The sequence below is a fragment of the Lynx rufus genome, unplaced genomic scaffold, assembly GCF_022079265.1.
Source record: "Lynx rufus isolate CCGP_SWC_20201006 ecotype Redwood Valley unplaced genomic scaffold, mLynRuf1.p SCAF_17, whole genome shotgun sequence".
NCBI lineage: Eukaryota > Metazoa > Chordata > Mammalia > Carnivora > Felidae > Lynx > Lynx rufus.
In genome coordinates, this window is record NW_025814831.1 from 43,027,502 (window position 1) to 43,050,843 (window position 23,342).

A 23,342-nucleotide genomic window follows, 5' to 3' on the forward strand; every position below is an offset into this window, starting at 1 on the left:
AACGAAAAAGCCGAAAGCTCTCCGGTGTTCGTCCATCCCTCTCCGGGTGGAAACAAACTCCCAGTGTAAAAGGCTTAAGAACGTGTGAATTTTTCGTTTTTGTTTTGTTTCTTGTTTCTTTTAAGACACTACACTGCCCCCACGAGATTTAAACGTTGACTAAAACTCGAAATTCCCATCGAAGGCCCGCACAGATCCCGACCTAGTTGGAAATACCACTCCTGTTGCTTAGGGACTGTTTACAGTGTAGCTCCTGGAGACCGTTAGGGACGCGGGATTAAGTAAGTAAGTTTTACAAAAACTTTCGACTGATTCGGGTTATTGTTGGCCTGGAAGTCAGGAAAAGAGAGCACTGACAAAGCATACAACTACAAAACTTAATCACCAAAGGATTTTAGAATTCACTGGGGATAGCGGCTTTCCCTCTAGAGTTCCTGCGTTATAACGAATCCGCGTCGAAAAGTCTAAGGGCTATTTGACATCGCCTCTCCCACGTGTTCTCTTCCATCCAGCGGCTGCGGCGCCCGCCCTGACCCAGACCCTCCGCCCCTAGACTGGACTGGCAACGCAGCCCCCCAGCCTCGCACTGGTGTCGGATGCGAGAGCCTGTGCTTAAGTATGGTCTCTTTTGTCTGCCCTTAGAATCCCGGGTTCCCAGGCGGGGGGCGGGAGACTACCCTCCGGAAAGGTGGAAGGGGTCTCTGGAGGAGGCCTCCGCGTGTACTTGGGACTGTGGGGAGGAGGGGGGCGGGTTGCGGAGACTGCGTCCCCAGAGCAGGTTTGGGACCTTCCCGGGGACCTTCTCGTGCTACCGGGGTGAGGGTCGGAATTTGAGGCCCTGAGCCTCCTCCAGCCCGGGTTTGGGGAGTCAGTGTCTTGTTTTGGAACAGTGAGTTAGATTGTAAAGCATCCACGCAGTGACCTTGAGCTGACAGACAAGAGACCCTCTTTTTAACTGAAAAATCTTCTCTACAGACAGAATACCATGGACAAACACCCCTTATCTGATTTGCTAATTTTTGAGAACGCACTATTTAGACGTTTCCTTTTACGCATTACTAAAGGTTTTTAAAGCGATTAATCAAAGCAAGAAGTGTAATCTGTAAAAGCTAAATAGCAAAGTTTCTTTATTTTTACATCTCCACTGTCTACTTTCATAGAAAAATCCCTAGGATTAAAGGGGACCTTAAGGGCTCAGCTTTGGAGAACCTTGTAATTATTCTTAATAAGTTTCTGTAATTATTTATTTCAGTTACATTTCTCTCTTCATAAATGGGCTCTAAGGTACCTGTTTGTCCACAATTTGTTTTAATGTAGGTGAATTAAAAGATTGACAGTGTCAGAGACTTTGAAGATGACTTAATTCCCTTATTTTCTAGGTGAAGCTTAAATATTAAAAAGTGACCTTTCCCCTGCAGTCTACAAGGTGTAACCATAGGCATAGAAACTTATTAAAATGACTTGGATAAATGATTTGATTTGGATCTTACAAACCCTTTTGTATCAGACCTGAAACCCAAGTATTCTTGCCCCCATCTAGTCTAACTCATGGGCTTACGTTTCAGGCCTGGAAGCCATGCTTTAAACCCAAAAGCAATAATCTTTCAAAAGTAATTTTTGCTCTGCTTAATAATAAGTTGAGTTAGGGTTGCCAGTTAATCGGACATAACTTCCTAAACCTGCTCAGATGTGGCAGAGTCCTATTTTATACTCATCAGACAAGTTAGTTCAATTCAGTTTAGACATCTGACCTATCAAAGACACCGATAGCCCTGAAACAAAAAACATGGCTCGCAAGATTGTTTTCTTTCATTTCTTTTGTTTTGTTAACATCTTTACTTGCTTCTGGTTTCCCACTCTCCTAGGTCCATACATACCTATGTAAGTAGATACACCTTTTTTGCTGGTTTGTTTGTAAGTTTCAGACATGATGACCTTTAACCCTAATTTCTTCACCATATATCTCCTTAAGAACAGTCTATTACAGGGGTGCCTGGGTGGCTCAGTGGGTTAAGCTTCTGACTTCCAACTTCCCCTCAGGTCCTGATCTCACAGTTTGTGGGTTCAAGTACCCCCTTGGGCTCTCTGGGCTCTGCTGTCAGCACACGGCCGGCTGGCTTTGGATCCCCTGTCTCCCTCTCTCTCTGCCCCTCCCCCAGTTACAGTCTGTCTGTCTGTCTCTCTCTGTCTCAAAAATAAGAAAAAAAGAACAATCTGTTACATAGCCATAATAAGATTATCACACCTAATAAGGTAACATATTCAGATTTCTCCAATTATCCCAAAAATGTCTTTATTTTTAACTCAAATATTTTTTTTTGATTCAAGGTCCGAAGTTCACACATTGCTTAGTTGTCATGACTCTTTAGTCACTTAATCTACAGCAGCCTTCTATTACTTTTCTTTATGGCTTTAACTTTTTGAAAAGACTAGTCTAGGTGTCTTACAAATTGTCCCACATTGTGGATTTTCCTAATTACTCCCTCATGATCAGAATCAGATCAAACATTTTTGGCAAGAATACCACACAGTTGATATGTGTCTTTACTGGTTATGGTGGTGACTGCCAGATCTTTGCCATATAAAGGGACCATTTTTCTTTGATGAAAAGTAACTTGTGGAGATACTTTGAGACCATGGATATATCCTGTTCTCCAACTGTCACCCAGTAGTTTTATCATCCATTCTTGATCCTCACTTGAATTACAAGATTACCAATTACCAGTACCAGTCATGCCGAGACCAGGGTCAGGTATTGTGACAATGGCCGAGGACAAGGACATCAGTAGAATAACTTACTGCAAACTAAGTTTGAACAGAAGTAGAAATTTGGCTCCAGAACTGGTACAAATCTGCATAGCGTTCCAAAAAAGAAATTGCATCTCCCCTGTTAAATCCTGGTTAGTTGGGGGGCTTTTTTGTTTGTTTTTTTAATATTCAAAATTTTCTGGGAATTGTTTGTCTTGTGTTTACCTAAACATACTACCTGGGAAGATAAGGATCTTAAGTATTTTTAATACATCTCATAATACATCTGCCAAGGAATTATAACCTCAGAATAGATTGAGGAAACTAATTTCACTCATTGAAAATAATTTAGCCGTCAGAAGCTTACAATTCATCAAACAGAGCTTGAAGGGGCCTCAGCAGTCATACTGTAATCCCCTCATTTTTCAGGTAAGAAATCAGGCTTCATTGGAGACATTCAAGCAAAGGTTGGACAACTAATTTTCCAGAACAAAAAGGAAACTCATGCATCAGAAAAGGTTTGAATTGATGACTGATAAAATCTCTTTATTCTTAAGTTCCCTGGTTTTATTATATATTTTGACACAAAAATAACAGTATTGTGATCATTCCCAAGACCTAAGCCAGAGATTCTGGAACTCATCCCTTCCTTCTCTCTCTAGGTTTCAGAGATATAACCATAAGGTAACCTCTGATTGAATATTTGCCTCTACAATAACTAACATTTGCTGTAATAGCTGAAAATTAGGACTAAATCAAAGGGCAACCCCATTATTTCTACCTGTTTTCATCATCAGGTGGTGTGTGTGGCTGTTGGACTTTGTTAATCAGCATGATTTAGGATTAAATAACTGGAAAACAGAATGCTCCAAGACATAGAAGACACCAGACTAGCAAGTAAATGTGAAAATCATTCACTCTGTCATTTCCAATGTTTTCTAGGAGCAAATGCCTGTAATTAAGTATATCCGTGACAACAGACAGAGAAAAGCTTTGGAGATTTAGGCAGACTTGAGAAAACCAACTGTTAGCTCTTGAGTTCAGTTGTAGATCTGGGAATTGAGTAGTGGAACTATTTTTCTTTTCCAAATTCTCAAGAAATAGATTACTCATAATATGATAAACTTTATTTAAAGAGGAAATATATACTGTTAATGACTGTATATTAAAAAACAATACCAAGAAAATAATTTTTAAATAAAATTCATACCAAGAACATTTGGAGCATTCCTCATCTATGCATTGGTAAAGACCTCCCAATAACAACCATCATTTGTCACCATGAGTTGTATATATACTAAGGGGCAAGTGGGGTAGAATCAGCACAGTGTTACCAGTCTCTGAAACTTAACATTTAAATATTTCAGACCTGCCTCTCTTAACTCTAGTTAAAAAGTGATTATATATGAATTTTAACCTGAAGAAATAAAAGGATAGGAGTAGGAAAAAGAACTGGATTTTGACATCACAATCTGCAAACATGCAAATTTCTAAGGTTTTTATAAGTATATATATATATATATATATATATATATATATATATAAGTATCTGTTTTTGTTTTCTGTGTGTAGAAACATCAATGTCTTGTACAGTGAGTTTACTGTACAATTCAACAATTCAGAAGGCTCAGTCTTATTGATGTCCTTTTGTCATTTCAGCTAGAGGCCTGTTGGTAAACCAAGCTCCATAATGCATATTTTATTGCTCTTGTATTTTTTAAAGTTCTCGTAAAACAGTGGTTTCATTTAACACCTATTTTCACAAAAGTTATTTTACCAGTTCTTGGATCATTTCAAGCTGTTTTCTGAGTGAGAAGCCAAAAGAAATTTAGTTCTGGACATTTGCTAACCCTACACGGCACACTGCATCTTGCTCTTTGGCAAGGATTAGACAGCTGAGCAACCTTTTTTTTTTATGTTAAACTTTTTATTTTGAGATTATTGTAGATTCACATGCAATTATAGGGGGAAATGCAGAGTTCCCTTGTGCCCTTTACCCACTTTTCCACCATAGTAACATATTACAAAATATCACATACAATATCACACCCCGGATATTGATGATACAGTCAAGATACAGAACATTTCCATTACAGAAGTCTCTTACTTCATCTTTTTATAGCAATACTTAATTCCCTCCTACTCCTGTCCCCGCCTTAACCCCTGGCAACCACTAATACATTCTCTATTTCTGTAAGTTTGTCATTTCATGAATGTTATATATATAACATTGATCCTCACTTGAATTACAAGATTACCAATTACCAGTACCAGTCATGCAGAGACCAGGGTTATCATACATCATATAACATTTTGGGATTGGCTTTTTTCACTCAGCATCATTCTTTGGAGATTCCTCCAATTTGTGTGCATCAATAACTCATTCCTTTTTTGAAATCTTGCCAATTGGAACGACATGGATGGACCTAGAGTGAATTTTGCTAACTGAAGTAAGTCAGAGAAAGACAAATACCGTATGATTTCACTTATGTGGATTTAAGAAACCAGATAAACATAGGGGAAGGGGGGAAAAAAATAGGGAAATCTTAATAGACTCCTAACTATAGAGAACAAACTGAAGGTTGCTGGAGGGGTGTTGGGTGGATGGATGGGCCAGGTGGGGGTTGGGCATTAAGGAGTACAGCTGTTGTGATGAGCACAGGGTGTTACATGTAAGGGATGAATCACTAAATTCTACTGAACAGTATTATAGCCTATATTTACTAGAATTTAAGTCTGAAGAAAAAACTCATTCCTTTTTATTGCTGAGTTATTCCGTGGCATTGGTGTACCAATTTAACCATTCACTTACTGAAGAACATCTGGATGGTTTCCAGTTTTTGACTGTTACAAATAAAGTTTCCATAGCTATTCATGTAAAGGTTTTTGTGTGAATGTAAGTTTTCATTTCTCTGTGATAAATGCCAAAGAATACAATTGCTGGGTCATTTGGTAGTTGCATGTTTAATTTTCTAAAATACTGCCAAACTGTTCACTGCAGTGACATTACAATTTTACATTACCACTAAGTGAGTGATCCAGTTTTTCCACGTACTCACCAGTATTTGGTGGTGTCACTATAAATTTTAATAATTTATGTTTTATTAAGTTCCTGATCCATCTTGAGTTAATTTTTATATAACTCACACATAAGTGAGAGACTTCAAGGCTAAATTTTTTCCTATGGATATATAATTGCTCTAGCACCATTTGTTGAAAAGGCTATCCTTCACTTAATTGCTTTTGCACCTTTACTAAAAATTAGTTGGGCATATTTATGTAACCCTAATTCTGGGTTCTCTGTTCTGTTTCACTGAACTATGTCTACCTCTCCACTCATAGCACACTATACTGATTACCATAACTCTATAATAAGTCTTAGAATCAAGTAGACCTCCTCCCATTTTACTCGTTTTTTTAATTTGTTTTACTATTTTAATCCCTTTGGTAATATAAATTTTAAAATAAATTTGTCTATATTTACAGGAAATTTCACTGGGACCTGATAGGAATTACATTAAGCCTGTATATTAATTCTGGGTAAATGGACATCCTTACTATGTTGAATCTTCCAATCCACGAATACAATATGTCCCTCCATTTATTTAGGTCTTTAATTCTTTTTCATCAGCATTTTATATTTTCCAGCATACAATTGCTATACATGCTTTGTTAGATTTACCCCTAAGTTTTTTAAGGGTTTTTTTTTTTTTTTTAATGTTTATTTATTTATTTTAGAGAAGAGCACATGAGCATGAGCGGGGGAGGGGCAGATGGAGAGGAAGCAGAGGATCCAAAGCAGGTGCTGCACTGACAGCAGTGAGCTGGTTGCAGGGCTTGGAACTCATAAACAGTGAGATCATGACTTGAGCCATAGTCGGACGCTTAACCGACTGAGGCACCCAGGCACCCCACTGCTAAATTTTTCTTGAGTGACTGTTAACGGTATTATACTTTTAATTGTTGGCATATTCATTGCAAGTATATAGAGATAGTTTTAAGAGTTTCTTTATAGATCCCTTGGGATTTTCTATGTGCACAATTATCTCATCTGCAAAGAGAAACAATTTATTTTCTTCCTTTACCATCTGTATGTTTTATTTTCTTTTCTTGCTTTACTGCACTGGGTAGAACTTCCAGCAGTGTATTAAGAGTAGTAAGAGCAGATCTCATGCCTTGCTCACAATCTTAGGGGAGAATATTTAGCCTTTCACTGTTACTTATAGTTTTTTGTAGATACTCATTATGAAGTTGAAGAAGTTCTCTTTTCTTATTTTTCAAAGTTTTTTTTAATCATGAATGGGTGTTGAATTTGTCAAATGGTATTTCTGCATCAATTGATATGATCTAATGATTTTTTTCTAAATCCTGAAGCAGCCTTGTATGTCTAGAGTAAACCCACTTATTCAAGGTGAATAATTCTTTCATATATTGCTGAATTACATTTGTTATTATTTTGTCACATACTTTTATGTCTATTTGATGAGGATATTTTACTGTAATTTTACATAGTCTTTGGTTCTGATATCAGGATAATACAAGTTCATAAATAAGTTGTTAGATTTCTTTTTTTTTTTTAATTTTTTTAAATTTACATCCAAATTGGTTAGCATATAGTGCAACAATGATTTCAGGAGTAGATTCCCCCTTAGTGCCCCTTACCCATTTAGCCATCCCGCCCTCCACCTCCTCCAGTAACCCTCAGTTTGTTCTCCCTATTTATGAGTCTCTTCTGTTTTGTCCCCCTCCCTGTTTTTATATGATTTTTGTTTCCCTTCCCTTATGTTCATCTGTTTTATCTCTTAAAGTCCTCATATGAGTGAAGTCATATGATTTTTGTCTTTCTTTAATTTCACTTAGCATAATACCCTCAGTTCCATCCACATAGTTGCAAATGGCATGATTTCATTCTTTCTGATTGCCGAGTAATACTCCATTGTATATATATACCACATCTTCTTTATCCATTCATCCATCGATGGACATTTGGGCTTTTTCCATACTTCGGCTGTTGTTGATAGTGCTGCTATAAGCATGGGGGTGCATGTGTCCCTTCAAAACAGCACACCTGTATCCCTTGGATAAATGCCTAGTAGTGCAATTGCTGGGTCGTAGGGTAGTTCTATTTTTAGTTTTTGAGGGACCTCCATGCCATTTTCCAGAGTGACTGCACGAGCTTGCATTCGCAAGGTTGTTAGATTTCTGTATATGGAGTTGTTTGTAGTGCTATTACCCTTTTGATGTCTGCATGGCCTATGGTAATATATCCAGTTTCATTCCTTATAATGATAATGTGATTTTTTATTAGCCTTGCTAGAGGTTTGTTACAATATTTGTTCAGAGAATCAGCTCGTTCTTTCTTTGATTATTATCTGTTGCACTTGTTTTCATTAATTTCTGCTCTTCATTATTTTGCTTTTCTTTTTCTAGGTGCTTGAAGTGAAAGTTTAGATTATTGATAGGAGACCTTTACTATTCTCTAGTGAATGCCTTTTAGGTGCCAGTTTTCCTCGTGGCTGATTTAGCTGTGTCCCACAAATTTTGATATGTTTTGTGTTCAGTTTCATTCAGTTCAGTAATTTTTTAAAAATTTCTCTGAGACTTCTCTTTTGACCCATGTATTGTTTAGAAGCAGTTTATTTTCCAGGTGCACCTGGTGGCTCAGTCAGTTGAGCATCCGACTCTTGATTTCAGCTCAGGTCGTGATCTCACAATTCGTGAGATAGAGCCCCGCATTTGGCTCTGTGCTGACAGCATGGAGCCTGCTTGGGATTCTCTCCCCGCCCCGCCCTGCTCAAAAATAAATAAACTTTTAAAAGAAGTATTTTTTTCAAATGTTTGGAGATTTTCTTTTTGTTACTAATTTCTAGTTTGATTCTTTTGTGGTCAGAGAACACATTCTGTGTGATTTCAATTCTTTTAAAATTTGTTGAGGCTGCTTTTGTGGTCCAGAATGTTTTCTGTGGTTTCAGAAATGTGGTCCTGGTCTGTGTTTCATGGCTCTTGATAAAAATATGTATCCTGTGGTGTTGGGTAAAATGTTCTATAAATGTTGACTGATTCCTGTTGGTTGATGGTATTGTTTTTCTATATCCTTGTAAAATTTCTGTCCGGTTCTGTTGTTGAGAGAGGGATATTGAAGTCCCCAACTAGATCTGTTTCCTTTCAGTTCTATTAGTTTTCACTCTGTACATTGTGCAACTCTCTTGTTTGGTGCAAACTGCTGTGTTTTCTTGGTAGATTAATCCTGAACGTCCCTTTCTGTCTTGTAATTTCCTTTGCTCTGACACCTACTTTGTCTGATATTAACATATGCACTATTTTCTTTTGATTGTTTGCTTGACAGATCTTTTTTCATCCTTTTTATTTTCAATCATTATATTTGAAGTAAGTTTCTGATAGGTAACATATAGGTAGTCATGTTTTTTAATCCATTCTACCAATCTCTTTTAATTGATTATTGCTTATATTTAATGTAATTGTTTATTAGGGCTTAAAGTTGCTATTTTATTTTTTGTTTTCTGTTTTTCTTGCCTTTCTGTGGATAACTTGAGTATATTTTGGAATTTCATTTTGATTTATCTATAGTATTTTTGAGTGTGTCTCCCTATGTATCTTTTTTAGTGAATGCTCTAGGTACTACATGATATATACATAGCTTATCACAGTCTAATGTGTCAACACCAGTTTCAGTAAAGTGTAGAAACTTTACCTCCTTTTACCTTCACCATTTATAATATACATTTAGAACCACATTAGACAGTCTTATAATTTTTGCTTCAAATGTGAAAAACACAATTTAGGAAACTCAAGAAGAGAAAGAAAGTGTATTGTACTTACTCACATTTGTTATTACTGTTTTTTCCCTTCTTCTTGATGTTCCAAGTCTCCTATTATCATTTCCTTTCTGTTTAGAACTTTAATCCTTCTTTTAGGGTAGGTCAGCTGGCAACAAATTTTAGTTTCTTTCATTTGAGAATGTCTTGATTTCCCCTTCAGTCCTGAGGTATATTTTTGCTAGATACAGATTTCTAGATTGACTGATGTCATCCTAATTGTTTTCCCCTGCAGGTGAAATGTCACTTTTTCACTTGCTGCTTTCAAAAATTTTTATCTTTAGTTTTTAGAAGTTTAGCTGTGACATCCTGAGGTAGACTTCTTTGTGATTATGCTCTTTGCATTCATTCGCTTCTTGAATCTATCTGTTCAGTTTATTTGGTTATTTTATTTTTCACCTCTTGAAATTTTCATTGGGTTCTTCTAATGTCTTGTTTGTTTCAAGCATATTCGTAATTGCTCATTGATGTGTTTTTTTATAATAGTTTTAAAATCTTTGTCAGATAATTCTAAATCTGTCATCTCAGGGTTGGATATATATTAACTGTCTTTTTTCATTCAGTTTGAGATTTTCTTAGTTCTTGGTATGATGAGTGAATTTTTATTGTAACCTGGACATTTTACATATTGTATTATGAGGCTCCACATCTTGTTTAAACTTTCTCTCTAGCTGGCTCCTTTTGACACTACTCCATTAGCGGAAGTGGGGGCAGGTACTGCTAGGTGTAGAGTAGAAGTCCAAGTTTCTCACTCTGTCACTTAAGGTGTGTGGGGGCTGGTGTGCTCCTCATTACTGCCAGGGCAACTGTAGGAGTTAGGGCTCTCTAGTAGGCCTCCATTGGTATCACTCTGGCTTAGAGGGACTAGCATGTCTCATTACTGCTCCCACTGTCTCCATTGACACCAGAGGAGAGAATGTGGACTAATTGCCATATGACAGTAAAGCTAGTCTTGAATCTCAAAGAGGCCTCCTTTGGGGCGCCTGGGTGGCGCAGTCGGTTAAGCGTCCGACTTCAGCCAGGTCACGATCTCACGGTCCGTGAGTTCGAGCCCCGCGTCAGGCTCTGGGCTGATGGCTCAGAGCCTGGAGCCTGTTTCCGATTCTGTGTCTCCCTCTCTCTCTGCCCCTCCCCCGTTCATGCTCTGTCTCTCTCTGTCAAAAATAAATAAACGTTGAAAAAAAAAATTAAAAAAAAAAAAAAAAAAAGAGGCCTCCTTTGTTACCACCTGGAGAGGAGGGAGAAGGGTACCTCATTACTGCCAATTGAGGTAGATGTCCCCACTCCTCATGTGGTTTCCACTGACACCTGTTGGGGGTGAAGGGCCCTCAATGCCCAGGAAGGAAAGAAGTCCTTGCTTCCTAATCTCCCTTCTCTGAAGTGTAGGGGTTGGAATGCCTTATTACAGCCTAGGGAGGGTGGAAGTCTAGGCTCCCAGCTTTGGCTTAAGTTGATTGGAGGTGGGGGGAGAGGGGGGCTGGTTGGGGATGCAGGCCACAATTTTTTTTGTTTGCCTGGAGTATAGCTATTATCGTTTAAAAGTTTTCTGTCTTGGGGCGCCTTAAGAATCCAACTTCAGCTTGGGTCATGATGATCTCACAGTTTGTGGGTTCGAGCCCTGTATCAGGCTCTGTGCTGACAGCTCAGAGCCTGGAGCCTGCTTCAGATTCTGTCTCCCTCACTGTCTGCCTCTCCCCCACCATGCTTTCTGTCTCTCAAAAATAAATAAACGTTCAAAAAAATTTTTTTAAGTTTTCTGTCTTATAGGCTTCCCCTTTCCTGGCCCTTTGGCTAGAGAGGACCAGCTTTGGGGGCATGGAGGGCTTTGTTCCCATTGGCATCTGCTGACTGCTGGCTTCTTCAGCTCTAACTCTTTGCAAAAAAGAGAATTCACCACTATTTTGTTTCTCAGTTCCCAAGGGTCCTGGCCAATACACTTTCTTCTCTCCACCTTTTAGTCTCAGGTTTGTCTTATATTTAATGTCCAGGGCTTTTAGTTGTATTTAGTGAGAGGAATTGGGAAAAGCACATCTCTCACTCCATCTTCCCGGAAGCACTAGTCCTAAACTGCATTGTATGACATACTTATAGAATCCTCTGTCTCTTTGGTTAGTGGTTTTTTATAACAGCACAGTAACACCTAAAAAATTGTGACCTGCAGTAACTGTTGGTATTTTTGAGGTAGTTTATGTGGTAAAAACATATACAGTTGACCCTGAAAAACAACACGGGTGTGAACTACACAGGTCCACTTTTATGCAGATTTTTTATGGTACTGTACTATAAATGTCTTTTCCTTATGATTTCATTAACATTTTCTTTAGATTACTTTATTGTAAGAATACAGTACACATAATACATATGACATACAAAACATGTCTTAAGTGGCTATGCTATCAGTAAGGCTTCCAATCAACAGTAGCCAATCAGTAGTTAAGTTTTGGGAGAGTCAGAAGTTACATGCGGATTTTTGACTGTGTGTCGGGTTGGTGCCCCTAACACACACATTGCTGAAGGGTCAACTGTATGTTGTTTACAAAGTGAAATAAAATAGGAATAAAGAGCATTCTTGTTAACGTTTTCGGTGTTTATGGAACGCTAGTTGCCTCATGTTGGGCTAACCTAAAACCTCTACTGCATTATTTGTAAGGGATATAGAGGAGGTTTAATAGCAAAGATGGTCTATATCATGTTACTGCTAAGCCAAAGATTCTCTTAAGTATAGACAATTATACTTTTTATGAATCATTACTTCAAAGAAAACTGTAGGCTAGAACATCTGGAGTAGACAGGTGCCTGGTTGGCTCAGTCAGTTAAGCATCCAACTTCGGCTCAGGTCATGATCTCATGGTTCGTGGGTTTGAGCCCCGCACTGGGCTGTGTGCTGACAGCTCAGAGCCTGGAGCCTGCTTTGGATTCTCTGTCTCCTTCTCTCTCTGCCCTCCCCACTCGTGCTCTGTCAGTCTCTGTCTCTCAAAAATAAATGTTAAAAAAAATTATTTAAAAAAAAGAAGAGCAGGGGCACCTGGCTGGCTCTGTCGGTTACGTTTCCGACCTCAGCTCAGGTCATGATCCCCTGTTGCTTGAGTTCGATCCCCACGTTGGCCTCTGTGCTGATAGATCAGAGCCTGGAGCCTGTTTCAGATTCTGTGTCTCCCTTGTTCTCTGCTCCTCTCCCACTCACACTCTGTCTTTCTCAAAAATAAACAATATAAATATCTTAAAAACCAGATAGAAAAGAATGAGTACTTTCCCTTGCATATGAAAAAAATGTCAGTAATATGAACTTAAGGATAAGGAAAAAAGAGGAGTAAAGAATAAATGCAAAAGAGGAGCAGGTGTATACGTGGTTGGAAATGCTGCAATGGAATTACTACTGATTGTATTAATTAATCAAAATGAAAAATTTTTTTCATGATAGTAATGTACACTTTGTCCTGTGCTGAAATTTCCTAGTTTTATCTCCATATAAGCTTCATGAAAATTTCCTGCTTTTCACAGCCACTTTAGATATTGACAAGTCTATAAGAATGATACACACTTTTGGTTTATCATGTTTGCATTCAGTATCAGAAAACTCAAAGCTAAATACAATGCCTAGAAGTTCTGTTAGTTTACAGTATACATGGTTAGTATTTGCTTATTCTTCCCTTTTCATGCTGTTTAATTTCTACTTTTAAAAAGCTTTATTTTATATAAGTCTTTCATATGAGATGTTCATCTATTGTAGAACTAGCCAGAACAGAACAAGTAAGTAATGTGATACGTTGTTATATCTGGATTAACTGAGCCTGGGCTCTCCATTTAACAATGTGAAAATCCTAGTAATTCAGAAAGGCTTTTTTGACTTATCTTCACTTCTCTGTTGCCCCCAAGTTAGATCACAAGTGTCATAGGTTCAAAAGTTTCTAATAAGTCTCTGTGATTACACTTTTTGAATTGCAGAATGTACAACTCCTGTACTTCCGTTAAAGTCTTTTAGAAAACTGAGTATCTTTCATTACAGTTGTTGATTTATAAATGGATGGTGCTTATGAACAATTAATAGAAGCTGTGTATTTATGTAGAGATAACAGAAGGATCGTTGTTATGTTAGGTCAGAGTTACACTAGGAACCAGTGGAATAGTTATGTACTTGAAGAAGACATCAGAGATCTCTTGGTTTCCCTTAAAACTACTAGGAATGAGGCTGTGGCAAGTGACTCTGCAAGGTAGCAAAGCAAGCTGTCTTAAAACAAGATTTAGATAAACGGGGCCCACGGCCAGCATTAAAAAAATCTAATTCTAAACTATAGCGTTCCTTGTTGCCATTAATGACCTGGGAGGATGGATATAATTACATACCCCATTAGAAATTTATAAAATAAAATAATTTCAGGTAAACTTCATTTCTTTTAATAACCTGTATTTGTTTTAATACCTAACTCTTCAGTGAGCCAAAAAATATTTGTTCACAGACTAACTTTTCCTTAATTTTTAAATTAGGTGACTAATAAACATATCAAAAGAATATGGCTGCACAAATACCAGAATCTGATCAGATAAAACAGGTAAGGTATTACAATTAATGAAAAAGAATTTTGCAAAAAATTTAAGGCACTTCTGGGTGCAACCATGTCAGTCAGTGATCTCACAAAATAACTTCAAATTTCATTTCCAAAAATGGATTTTAAATCATATGAAACATTTTTTTTCAGATAATTTGACAGATAATGCAAAAAAAAATATTTAACTAGAAAATTTGACTATGTTTTATAGATCATACTCTACAGGTCATACTATACCCACCTGAGTGAAGGAAAGAATTTTTTGTTTCAAGTATAACAGGGTATTTTGCCCAAATACAAAACATCAGTAATTAAAGTTTCAAAACATCTTTGTTTTAAAAAACCAAGTATTAAAGAATGCTCTGATTTGTTCGTAGTTTAAAGAATTTCTTGGAACCTACAATAAACTTACAGAAACCTGCTTTTTGGACTGCGTTAAAGACTTCACAACAAGAGAAGTAAAACCTGAAGAGGTATGAAAAGCACTGCCCACTAAAAACTCTGAAAGCTTGTCATAAACAATAGAAATGAGATCCCCCTCACCATTTCGCTTGTTCCTAGTTATTACAGGAATGTGGTTTTATGTTCCATTGCTCAGAGGAACTGAAGCAGTCGAGACCCATGGCCTTGAGTTTAATGATCCCAAATTTAATATGACAGTCCTACCGTACCATGGCAGATTTTGGTTTTTTTAGCTAAGATGCCTGGGGCTTGCTAAATTATTGTTCCATGTCAAAGATTCTTACTAATTAGCTTTCAGTCAAGATTGCCTGGCTAGAGAAACTTGACCCTGAGAATTCAGGTTAATTTTGGAAAAAGCAGAGCTTAAATTTGGTGGCTCATATTGCATAGGTGGACTCTGAAAACTTAATCCTCTCAGAAGTCGTAACTTTTAATACCCTCATCAAAACATTTATATATTGGCTGAAAGTGATATTCATTCATGCCAAGAACATATAACTAGCAATCAGTAAGTCCTTGTTAAATAAATGACAAAGTTTGAAAAATGCTAAGTATAATATTCTTGTTAAAAAGAAGTGTTGAAATTTAAGAATATTGGGAATGGAGCTTCTCATTAAAAAGGAACAAACTACTGGGCCTATGTTTTAACAATCAGAATAAGATATGCAAAAGGCAGGGACATTACCATTGTTTTTAGTGCTTACAAACTAGTAGGCATTCAGTATATATTAATTTTTGTAAATGGATGAAACTATTAACAATTGAAAGCTATGATCACTCACTACTCAATACCACTTAGTTCTCATATATTCAAAGAAAAGAAAAGCACCCACTGGTTGTTTATGTAAAAATACATGCATTGTTTAAAAACATTAATATTTCTGTGTTGCCTCTTGGATCTTCTCTTTTTATTTCTAGACCACCTGTTCAGAACATTGCTTACAGAAATATTTAAAAATGACACAAAGAATATCCATGAGATTTCAGGAATATCATATTCAGCAGAATGAAGCCCTGGCAGCCAAAGCAGGACTCCTTGGCCAACCACGATAGAGGAGTCCTGATGGCTGGACTTTAGATGAAACATTGCCAGCAGCTGTTGTGATGGAAATGAGGATTCATCTGATGGGATACCCTGAAAGCAGTAGCCACCATGTTAAACTGTCATGACTGTCTGGCAAGTGGGAAACAACTAGAGAAACAAAATTGCTATTTACCATGAATAATCAAAATAGAAGGTCTTATTGTTCAATCAAAATAATAAGATGCAACATTTGTTGAGGCCTTAAGATTCAGCAGCTTGGTAACTTCATTAGATAAATAAACCATTGTTTCTTCAATTGTGACTGTTAATTTTAAAAGCAAAATTATGTGTTCAATCATGTATGAGATAGAAAAAATTTTTTATTACTAAAAGTAAAATAAATGGAAATATCACTGAGCAGTTGTTTATACTATATATAGTACCATAGTATGCTGACTGGACTGTGGATACGTTGAAATGTTTTTCAATCACGATCATCCTCCAAGTATTCCTGTTCATTCATGTCTGTCTCAAATTGCTGGTAAATACATAAAATAGTTACTTGCTAATAATTTCAATGCACAATCCTTTTCTTGCCTCCCTTCTAGCATCAGGATGGGTATTACACATTCTTATCCTAGCCATATTTTCGTATATCTTCAGGAAACATCCCATCTGAGATTACCTTGGGAATGTTTAAGAGTTGACTATTATGCTCTAGTGAAGACTGTGTTTTGTGTTTTGTCCGAACGCTGAGAGTCTGACAATATACAGTGTATTCTCAGCTATGTCATGTGATCAATGCAATAAAAAGTGAACCGAAGTTATAGTAGTGTCTTAGAGCTAAAGGAATCCTAAAACAAATCCAAACATCTGCAGGAAAATTCTAGTTGATGCATAAGTATACCAAGCAGTTTGGAAAATGTACATAGACTAATACCTACTAATAAATGGACTTATGAATGGATTTCATTTGATACCAATCTAAACTTGCACTTAAGAGAGTACTAATTATAATTAGCCTATATGTTTACATTATCAAAGTGGTTTCTGTTTTGTCATATTATTTGAAGCCAGAAGTATTCTGCTTTGATAAACTAAGGTTTTCTGTATTACATCTAATTTTGAAGCTATTACATCATATAACTAACAATACCATTTATTTTACAGGCTTCTGTTGACATTGCAGTCACTAATTGTTGTGTCTTTGAAAGTACAAAAACAAAATATTAATGCTCTCTTTAATGTTGAAACATCTAGGAGACTCAGCAAAATAAACAATTCATTATAGTTAAAGAAACATGAAAGAATATGCTTGTTTCCCTCATAAGGCAAGAAAGCAACCAAAAATTCAGAGATTTTACTCATTTAAAACCCTGGGCCATCCACACACAAACTACTATTTTTATGTAATCAAGCCTAACATGGTTAATTTAGCAAAGACAATTAAGTACGTGCTCACCTGGCAAATAAGGGGAATTTTGTGCAACAGCATCTCAAATACCTTAGGAGGGAGTGTGTGTTTGAAAACCTTCAGAAGTTCCTCTGGTTGTCCACACACTAAAAGGGCATTGCTGAGATGTTCAACCCCCAATCGATGGTCTCCTAAAACAGATTGATAAGGTTTAAAGCAAAATTTTAACGTTCTTCAAAATATACCTTCCACAAATTACCAAGAAAACACCAAGTATTAAAATGAAAAAAGCATATCAAACTACAGACTATATAAACAAGCCTGCTTGGGATTCTCTTTCCCTTTCTTTCTCTCCCCTTCTCCCACTCTTTCTGATTCTCCCTGGTTCATGCTCTCTCAAACAAAAAGAGTAAAGACTATAAATGGGACAAATGCTGAGCTGTCAATTAGATTCACTGTGATCAGAGGGGCCTGGGTGGCTCAGTCGCTTTAGCATTGACTTTGATTCAGGTCATGATCTCACAGTTTGTGGGTTTGAGCCCTGCGTCAGGCTCTATGCTGACAGTTCAGAGACGAGTCTGCTTCGGATTTTGTGTCTCCTCTCTCACTCCCCTGCTCACGCTCTCTCTCAAAAAAAATAAACATTTAAAAATTTTTGATTCACTGTGATCAAGCTGCAAGATGAATAGTCTTATGATCCAAATTACTATTAAAAAGTGCACTCTTGGGAGTGTCTGGGTGGCTCAGTTAAGCGGCTGACTTTGGCTGAAGTCATGATCTTCTGGTTCGCGAGTTGGAGCCCTGTGTCAGGCCCTGTGCTGACAGTGCACAGCCACGTTGGATTCCCTGTCCCCCTCTCTGCCTCTGCCCCGTTCACACTCACTCTCAAAAATAATATTTAAAAAAAAGTGCATTCTTACTTTGCATGTTCTGCAATGTGGGTTTGCGAGAAAGGGGTGTTGAGTATTTTTTACATGTTGTGGTCTGCTGTTACTGATAGAAGATAGGTTATCTTTAACTCTACATGTGTGACTGATGAAATATAAATGAAACACCTGATGTTCTGGCTAAATAAGAATTCAAAAACAAATCCTATTATCAATGAGTTTAAAACAGGGTTTGGGGTAACATGAATTACATATATAGGGGAAGAAAAGAGATTTATGAACTTTGACTTCTAAGTAGTTTTAAAATGAGTTTTAGGATGATTGGCTGTAAAGTAAGAATGAAAAGTTGTGTAATGTGGAAGTTAATCATAGAATTTTTTTTTTAATGTTTGAGAGAGAGTGGGGGGGGGGGGAGAGAGAGAATCCTAAGCAGGCTCTGAGTAGCGCCAAGCCTGATGCGGGGCTCAAACTCATGAACCGTGGGATCATGACCTGAGCTAAAACCAAGAGTCGGATGCTTAACCAACTAAGCCACCCAGGCGCCCCAATCGTAGAATTTGTTTGCGTGAAAACATGGAAACACTTAGTCTCATTACTTCATTCTAAGAAACTGAGGCAAAGATCAGTGAAATAATTTAAAGTTTCAGAACTAATGCCATTAGTAATAGAACCTAATTTTCTAATTTTCTGAACCTTGAACACAGTGTGCTTGCCTCTCAGGTGTTTCATGATTTTCCATTTGTTGGTTGAAATACTTGGTCGTCTGAAGATAAAAGTGCATGACAGAAAACAATGTTCCCAGATTTGTATGAAGTTTAAACTGAAAAACCATCAGAAGAACATGACCTAACTCAGACTCACAAAGCAAACCTTGCCTATATTACATAAGTTTTAAGAGTTAAAGGTCTTGTGTCTAGACACCTAATTTTACGTTTTCAACCTAAGAAACTTTCATTGCTGGGTTTTAAGTAACTTTGTAGGCATTTAAAGAAGGTATTTCTTGATGGAATACTGCACTAGTATTTCACTGAAAGGTTTATTTTTAAATTAATAAAATCACAGCTTTATAGACATGACACATTAAGTCAAAATACTTTGATCGTATTGAACCTTTTAAGGAAAAAGATATAATAGTGCCTCCTCTCAAATTGATAGAGCTAATGTGACACAAAATCAATTTGGTCAACTAAGTCAACCAACCAATAAATTCAATCAAATCAGCTAATCAGAAATTTCAATCAAAATTATTGGCTCTGTGGTCCTATGTGGACACAACCATGATGAGGACTATACTACCTGACAGCAAAGGAACGAAAATTGGGGGTGGTGGCAGAAGAAAGTGGAGAAAATGGAAAAGATTACAGAAAACTAGGTGAAAAATCATATTAGAATGCTGGTCCTCAGTGTATTATAATAACCTAGGGACATTTTAAAAATATTGATGCCTGAGTCCCACCCCAGAAATTTTTATTTAATTGGTTTGGGGTTTGGTGGGATTTTAAGTAAGCAACCAAAATGAGAACTCCATTAGAAGTAAAATAGGGACATACATAACCCTTAAATAACTAACCAATTTAGGGATTTAACAGAAATATGTTATCCTTAAGAGGTAAAACTTTTAAAACATAAGTTTGCAATTTTTGTTTTAATCATCTCAATATTTGTAACATATTCACCTCTATGACATGAAGACTCTTAAACATACAGTGAATAAAGATGTGTCATAAAGTAACTGTTTTTAATTTATAACTCCTACTTTTCTCTCCATATTTACACTATCCCAATTCAAAAAATGTTAAAACACAAAGATTCTATTTTAATTTCCCCCTATATCCAAGCAGTATCCACATCTAGGAATTAATCCATATTTTGTGAGGCCCCTAGTTTATATATTTGGGGGGGGGCTTTTCTTTTAAAAGATTTTATTTTTTTAAGTAATCTCTACCCCCAATGTGGGGTCCAAACTCATGACCCGGAGATCAAGAGTCACATGCTCTACTGAATGAGCAAGCTAGGCACCCCTGGGGGGCCCTTTTAAGACAAAGAATATAAAATTTTATTTTATTTTTTTAACGTTTATTTATTTTTGAGACAGAGAGAGACAGAGCATGAATGGTCAGAGAGGGTCAGAGAGAGAGGGAGACACGGAATCTGAAACAGGCTCCAGGCTCTGAGCCGTCAGCACAGAGCCCGACGCGGGGCTTGAACTCACGGACCACAAGATCATGACTTGAGCCGAAGTCGGACACTTAACCGACTGAGCCACCCAGGCGCCCCAAGACAAAGAATGTAAAAAAGAAAAAAAGGAAATGAAAAGATTATAAAATTATGAATACAAAATTGGTAGGACTCCTCCCAGAATATTCAAAAAGCCCTGTGCAAATGAAGGTCCTTAAAACTTATGTTTTACTTCCTTGTATAAAACCATTCCTGTTTAGGGGCAGCTGGGTGGCTCAGTCAGTTAAGTGTCTGACTTTGGCTCAGATAATGATGATCTCACGGTTCGTGGGTTCAAGCCCCACATCAGGCTCCGTGTTGACAGTGTGGAGCCTGCTTGGGATTCTCTCTCTGTCCCTCACCTGCTCACACTTTCTCTCTCTCAAAAATCAATGAATAAAAAAAATTACTTCTGTTTATATCATTTAAGTCAGTTCTAACTATTAATTTTGTCATTAATATTTAAGATATTTTTAGCCCACTTATAAAACTTCCTAAAAGAAAAGACTAATATTGAATATTAAAATTTCAAATTATAATGATTAATATGCAATAACTCTGAATATTTTTTTCATTTCTCAAAACCTTTATCATGGTTTTAAGCCATTGAATTAAAGTAAAAATCATGAGTATTGCTACATGTTGTCCAGGATCCTGACTTTGTTTTCATAAATTCTGGAGGATGCCACCTCTTAAATGCAGGTAAAAAACAAATTTTTTTTCAAAAAAGACAATCAAAAGAGCCAAAATAGGTACAGGCACTATGATGAGAGGAAATTTGCAAAACTTGAAAGAAAGATACATAAATGGGTATAATGCTCATTTATCCAGCAACATCATTCATCCCTTACATAAGAAGCCTAAAAGCAAATTACTTTCCTTCCCAAGGTTTAGCACCAGAACAAAGACATGATTACTATACACAATATTTATAAAATACTTACATCATCTACCATCATTTTACCTGACAATATTATGAAGTCTTCTTAAATCTATGTGGAAATAGGTTGGGATAAATTATAATTCAAAATACAGTTCATGGCCATTAAGTCCAAGGTAGCCCCTACATACATCACTATATTAAACATACAAAAATGGTCATTTACAATGATTTATCATCAACAATAAGTAATTATTAGGGCACCTGGGTGCCTCAGTTGGGCATCTGACTTCAGCTCAGGTCACGATCTCATGGTCCGTGGGTCTGAGCCCCGCATCAGGCTCTGTGCCGACAGCTCAGAGCCTGGGGCCCGCTTTGGATTCTGTGTCTCCCTCTCTCCCTGCCCCTCCCCACTCAAGCTCTGTCTCCATCTCTCAAAAATGAATAAACGTTTAAAAAAAATTTTTTTTAAATAATTATTGGGGTGCCTGAATGGCTTAGTTGGTTAAGCATCCAACTCTTGATTTTGGCTCAGGTCATGATCTCGGGATTTGTGAGCTCAAGCCCCAAGTCCGGCTCTGTGCTGACAGCACAGAGTCAGCTTGGGATTCTCTGTCTCCCTCTCTTTCTGTCCCTCCCTCACTCTTTCAAATAAATGAACTTAAAAAAACAGTAATTATTTTATTAAGAATACTCTTCAAAATGCAGGAAAATTTTTATAAAACAGTTCAAACTTTTTAAAATTTTAATTCATACAACATTTAGTAATTTGGAAAGTTCATTTACTTAGAATTTTACCTGATGATAAATGATGTGTTAACTGTATTTGGCTTTGCTTCTCCATCTGCCCATTTCCTAGACTGCACCATCAACCTGAATGCTCAGTATAATATGGTAGGGATGAACAGTGGAATCAAGCAAAAATGCTGGGGCAGTTTCTCTTTAACTAAAAAGCAACTTAGTTAACACAGCTAGCTAGTTTTTTGACATACAAATACTAATCAAATATTTTTTGAACCTATATTATCAAAAGTAACCGCTTACAAAAAAATGTCTACATTCTCACCTCTGGATAACCAAAGTTCTCCCATTTGTATCTCTTACAGAAAAAGTTCTTGCAATTTTTCATTCTTTGCTGGATCCCATAACTAAAAGATTCACGAAATATTTAGCCATGAGTAATGAATGTAAGGTATAAGGTTACTGATCAAAATTATTTCATTTTTATTTAAAAAAAAACTGTATCTTGCACCCAGTCTCTAAATCCAAAGTATGATAAACATAGTTGTTCTTTTTAATATTTAAAACAACTCAAAATGGAGTTAACAATTTTAGGGGATTAAAAAAAATACATGGCATATTGAAATTAAGTTGAGATGCTTGTAATAACTTTCATCTATATTTGACCTAGCTTCTACGTAGCGGAAGTCCTAGTGTAATTAACTACAGCAAACATAGCTTCGCATGTTGCCAATTTGTTTTCTTGCCTAGGGTATTAACAGTGCTTGTAGATTTGGCAATGGGCACGACAAGCGGTTGGCGGGGCAGTGGGTGGTGGTGTTCAGAAGCACGCTATGGTTTGCGTCAGCCTGGTTCATGAAGGTAACCAGCATCGCAGGATGGCGTCATCACTGGTACAAAGCCCAGGGCTGGTCTTTAAAGGTAGGTACAGTGGACAATCCTTGACCCAAAGTATCAACTCTACTGCCAGTCACTTCAGCTCCAGTCTGGTCTATCTGGAGACTTTTTATGTTTTATGTTTGCTGTCCCCAAGAATTCTCTTTTTAGAGCGGGATGAGCTTTGTCATAACCCCAAATGGTTCTTCTTCCCTTCTTTTTCTTTCGTAAGCAATTAAAAACTACGCCCGCAAGTAAGCCGGGCGCGGGCAGGCAGGCGGAAGGGCGCTCCGAAATGCCCGCTCATGGACCAGACTGGGACCCTGACGCCGAGCCAGAATCTGCACGGCGGTGAGGTTACGCACTATAACGCCACCTCGGCGTCGCTAAGCACTTCACCTGGGCGCTCAGTCCCTCTGCCTTCTGGTGCTGGGCTCTTCTTTCTGCAAACACAACCGGGCACGTGCCACTCGGGAGCCATCCCGACGCCCGCGTGCGCCCCGCGAAGCCCTCACCCCGTGGGCCGGCTCGCCGCCCGCCCGGCCGCGCCACCGCCGCAGCCGTCGCACTCAACTGTCCCGCAGGCGGCGCCTGAACGCGGGGTCTCCACGCCGCTTCCGGTCGAAGTACACACAGTAGCCAAGGAAGGCGACGGCGCCACCGGCAGCCAGAGCCGCCAGGAGGCAGAGTACCGTGCGGACGCAGGGCAT

At 37.7% G+C, this 23,342-nt stretch overlaps 2 protein-coding genes across 6 annotated transcripts; one reads left to right on the forward strand and one right to left on the reverse strand.

The window, feature by feature from the left end:
* The first annotated feature begins 510 nt into the window (after positions 1 to 510).
* TIMM9 (translocase of inner mitochondrial membrane 9) lies at positions 511 to 16,584 on the forward strand. 5 transcript variants are annotated; one of them, XM_047079573.1, is made up of 6 exons: positions 511 to 616; positions 3,178 to 3,266; positions 5,086 to 5,198; positions 14,070 to 14,134; positions 14,509 to 14,604; positions 15,512 to 16,584. In XM_047079573.1, the coding sequence occupies exons 4-6, from the start codon at positions 14,096 to 14,098 to the stop codon at positions 15,644 to 15,646; spliced, it is 270 nt and encodes an 89-aa protein (XP_046935529.1). In that variant the 5' UTR covers positions 511 to 616; positions 3,178 to 3,266; positions 5,086 to 5,198; positions 14,070 to 14,095; the 3' UTR covers positions 15,647 to 16,584. The 5 variants fall into 5 exon arrangements, with proteins under 5 accessions (XP_046935529.1, XP_046935528.1, XP_046935531.1 ...); XM_047079572.1 differs by lacking the exon at positions 5,086 to 5,198; XM_047079575.1 differs by lacking the exons at positions 3,178 to 3,266; positions 5,086 to 5,198 and having other exon boundaries at positions 512 to 616.
* TOMM20L (translocase of outer mitochondrial membrane 20 like) lies at positions 16,044 to 23,342 on the reverse strand. The gene is given in 5 exon segments (XM_047079571.1): positions 16,044 to 16,155; positions 17,080 to 17,222; positions 22,082 to 22,163; positions 23,032 to 23,075; positions 23,207 to 23,342. Coding segments are annotated over 5 exon segments (459 nt in total). The 3' UTR covers positions 16,044 to 16,101.

Bases quoted from the DNA above. Each gene is read 5' to 3' on its own strand.
- TIMM9 (XM_047079573.1), top strand. From the start codon at position 14,096: ATGGCTGCACAAATACCAGAATCTGATCAGATAAAACAG. The intron at 14,135-14,508 runs GTAAGGTATTAC...ATTTGTTCGTAG, and splicing joins AATCTGATCAGATAAAACAG to TTTAAAGAATTTCTTGGAAC. The intron at 14,605-15,511 runs GTATGAAAAGCA...TTTTATTTCTAG, and splicing joins GAGAAGTAAAACCTGAAGAG to ACCACCTGTTCAGAACATTG.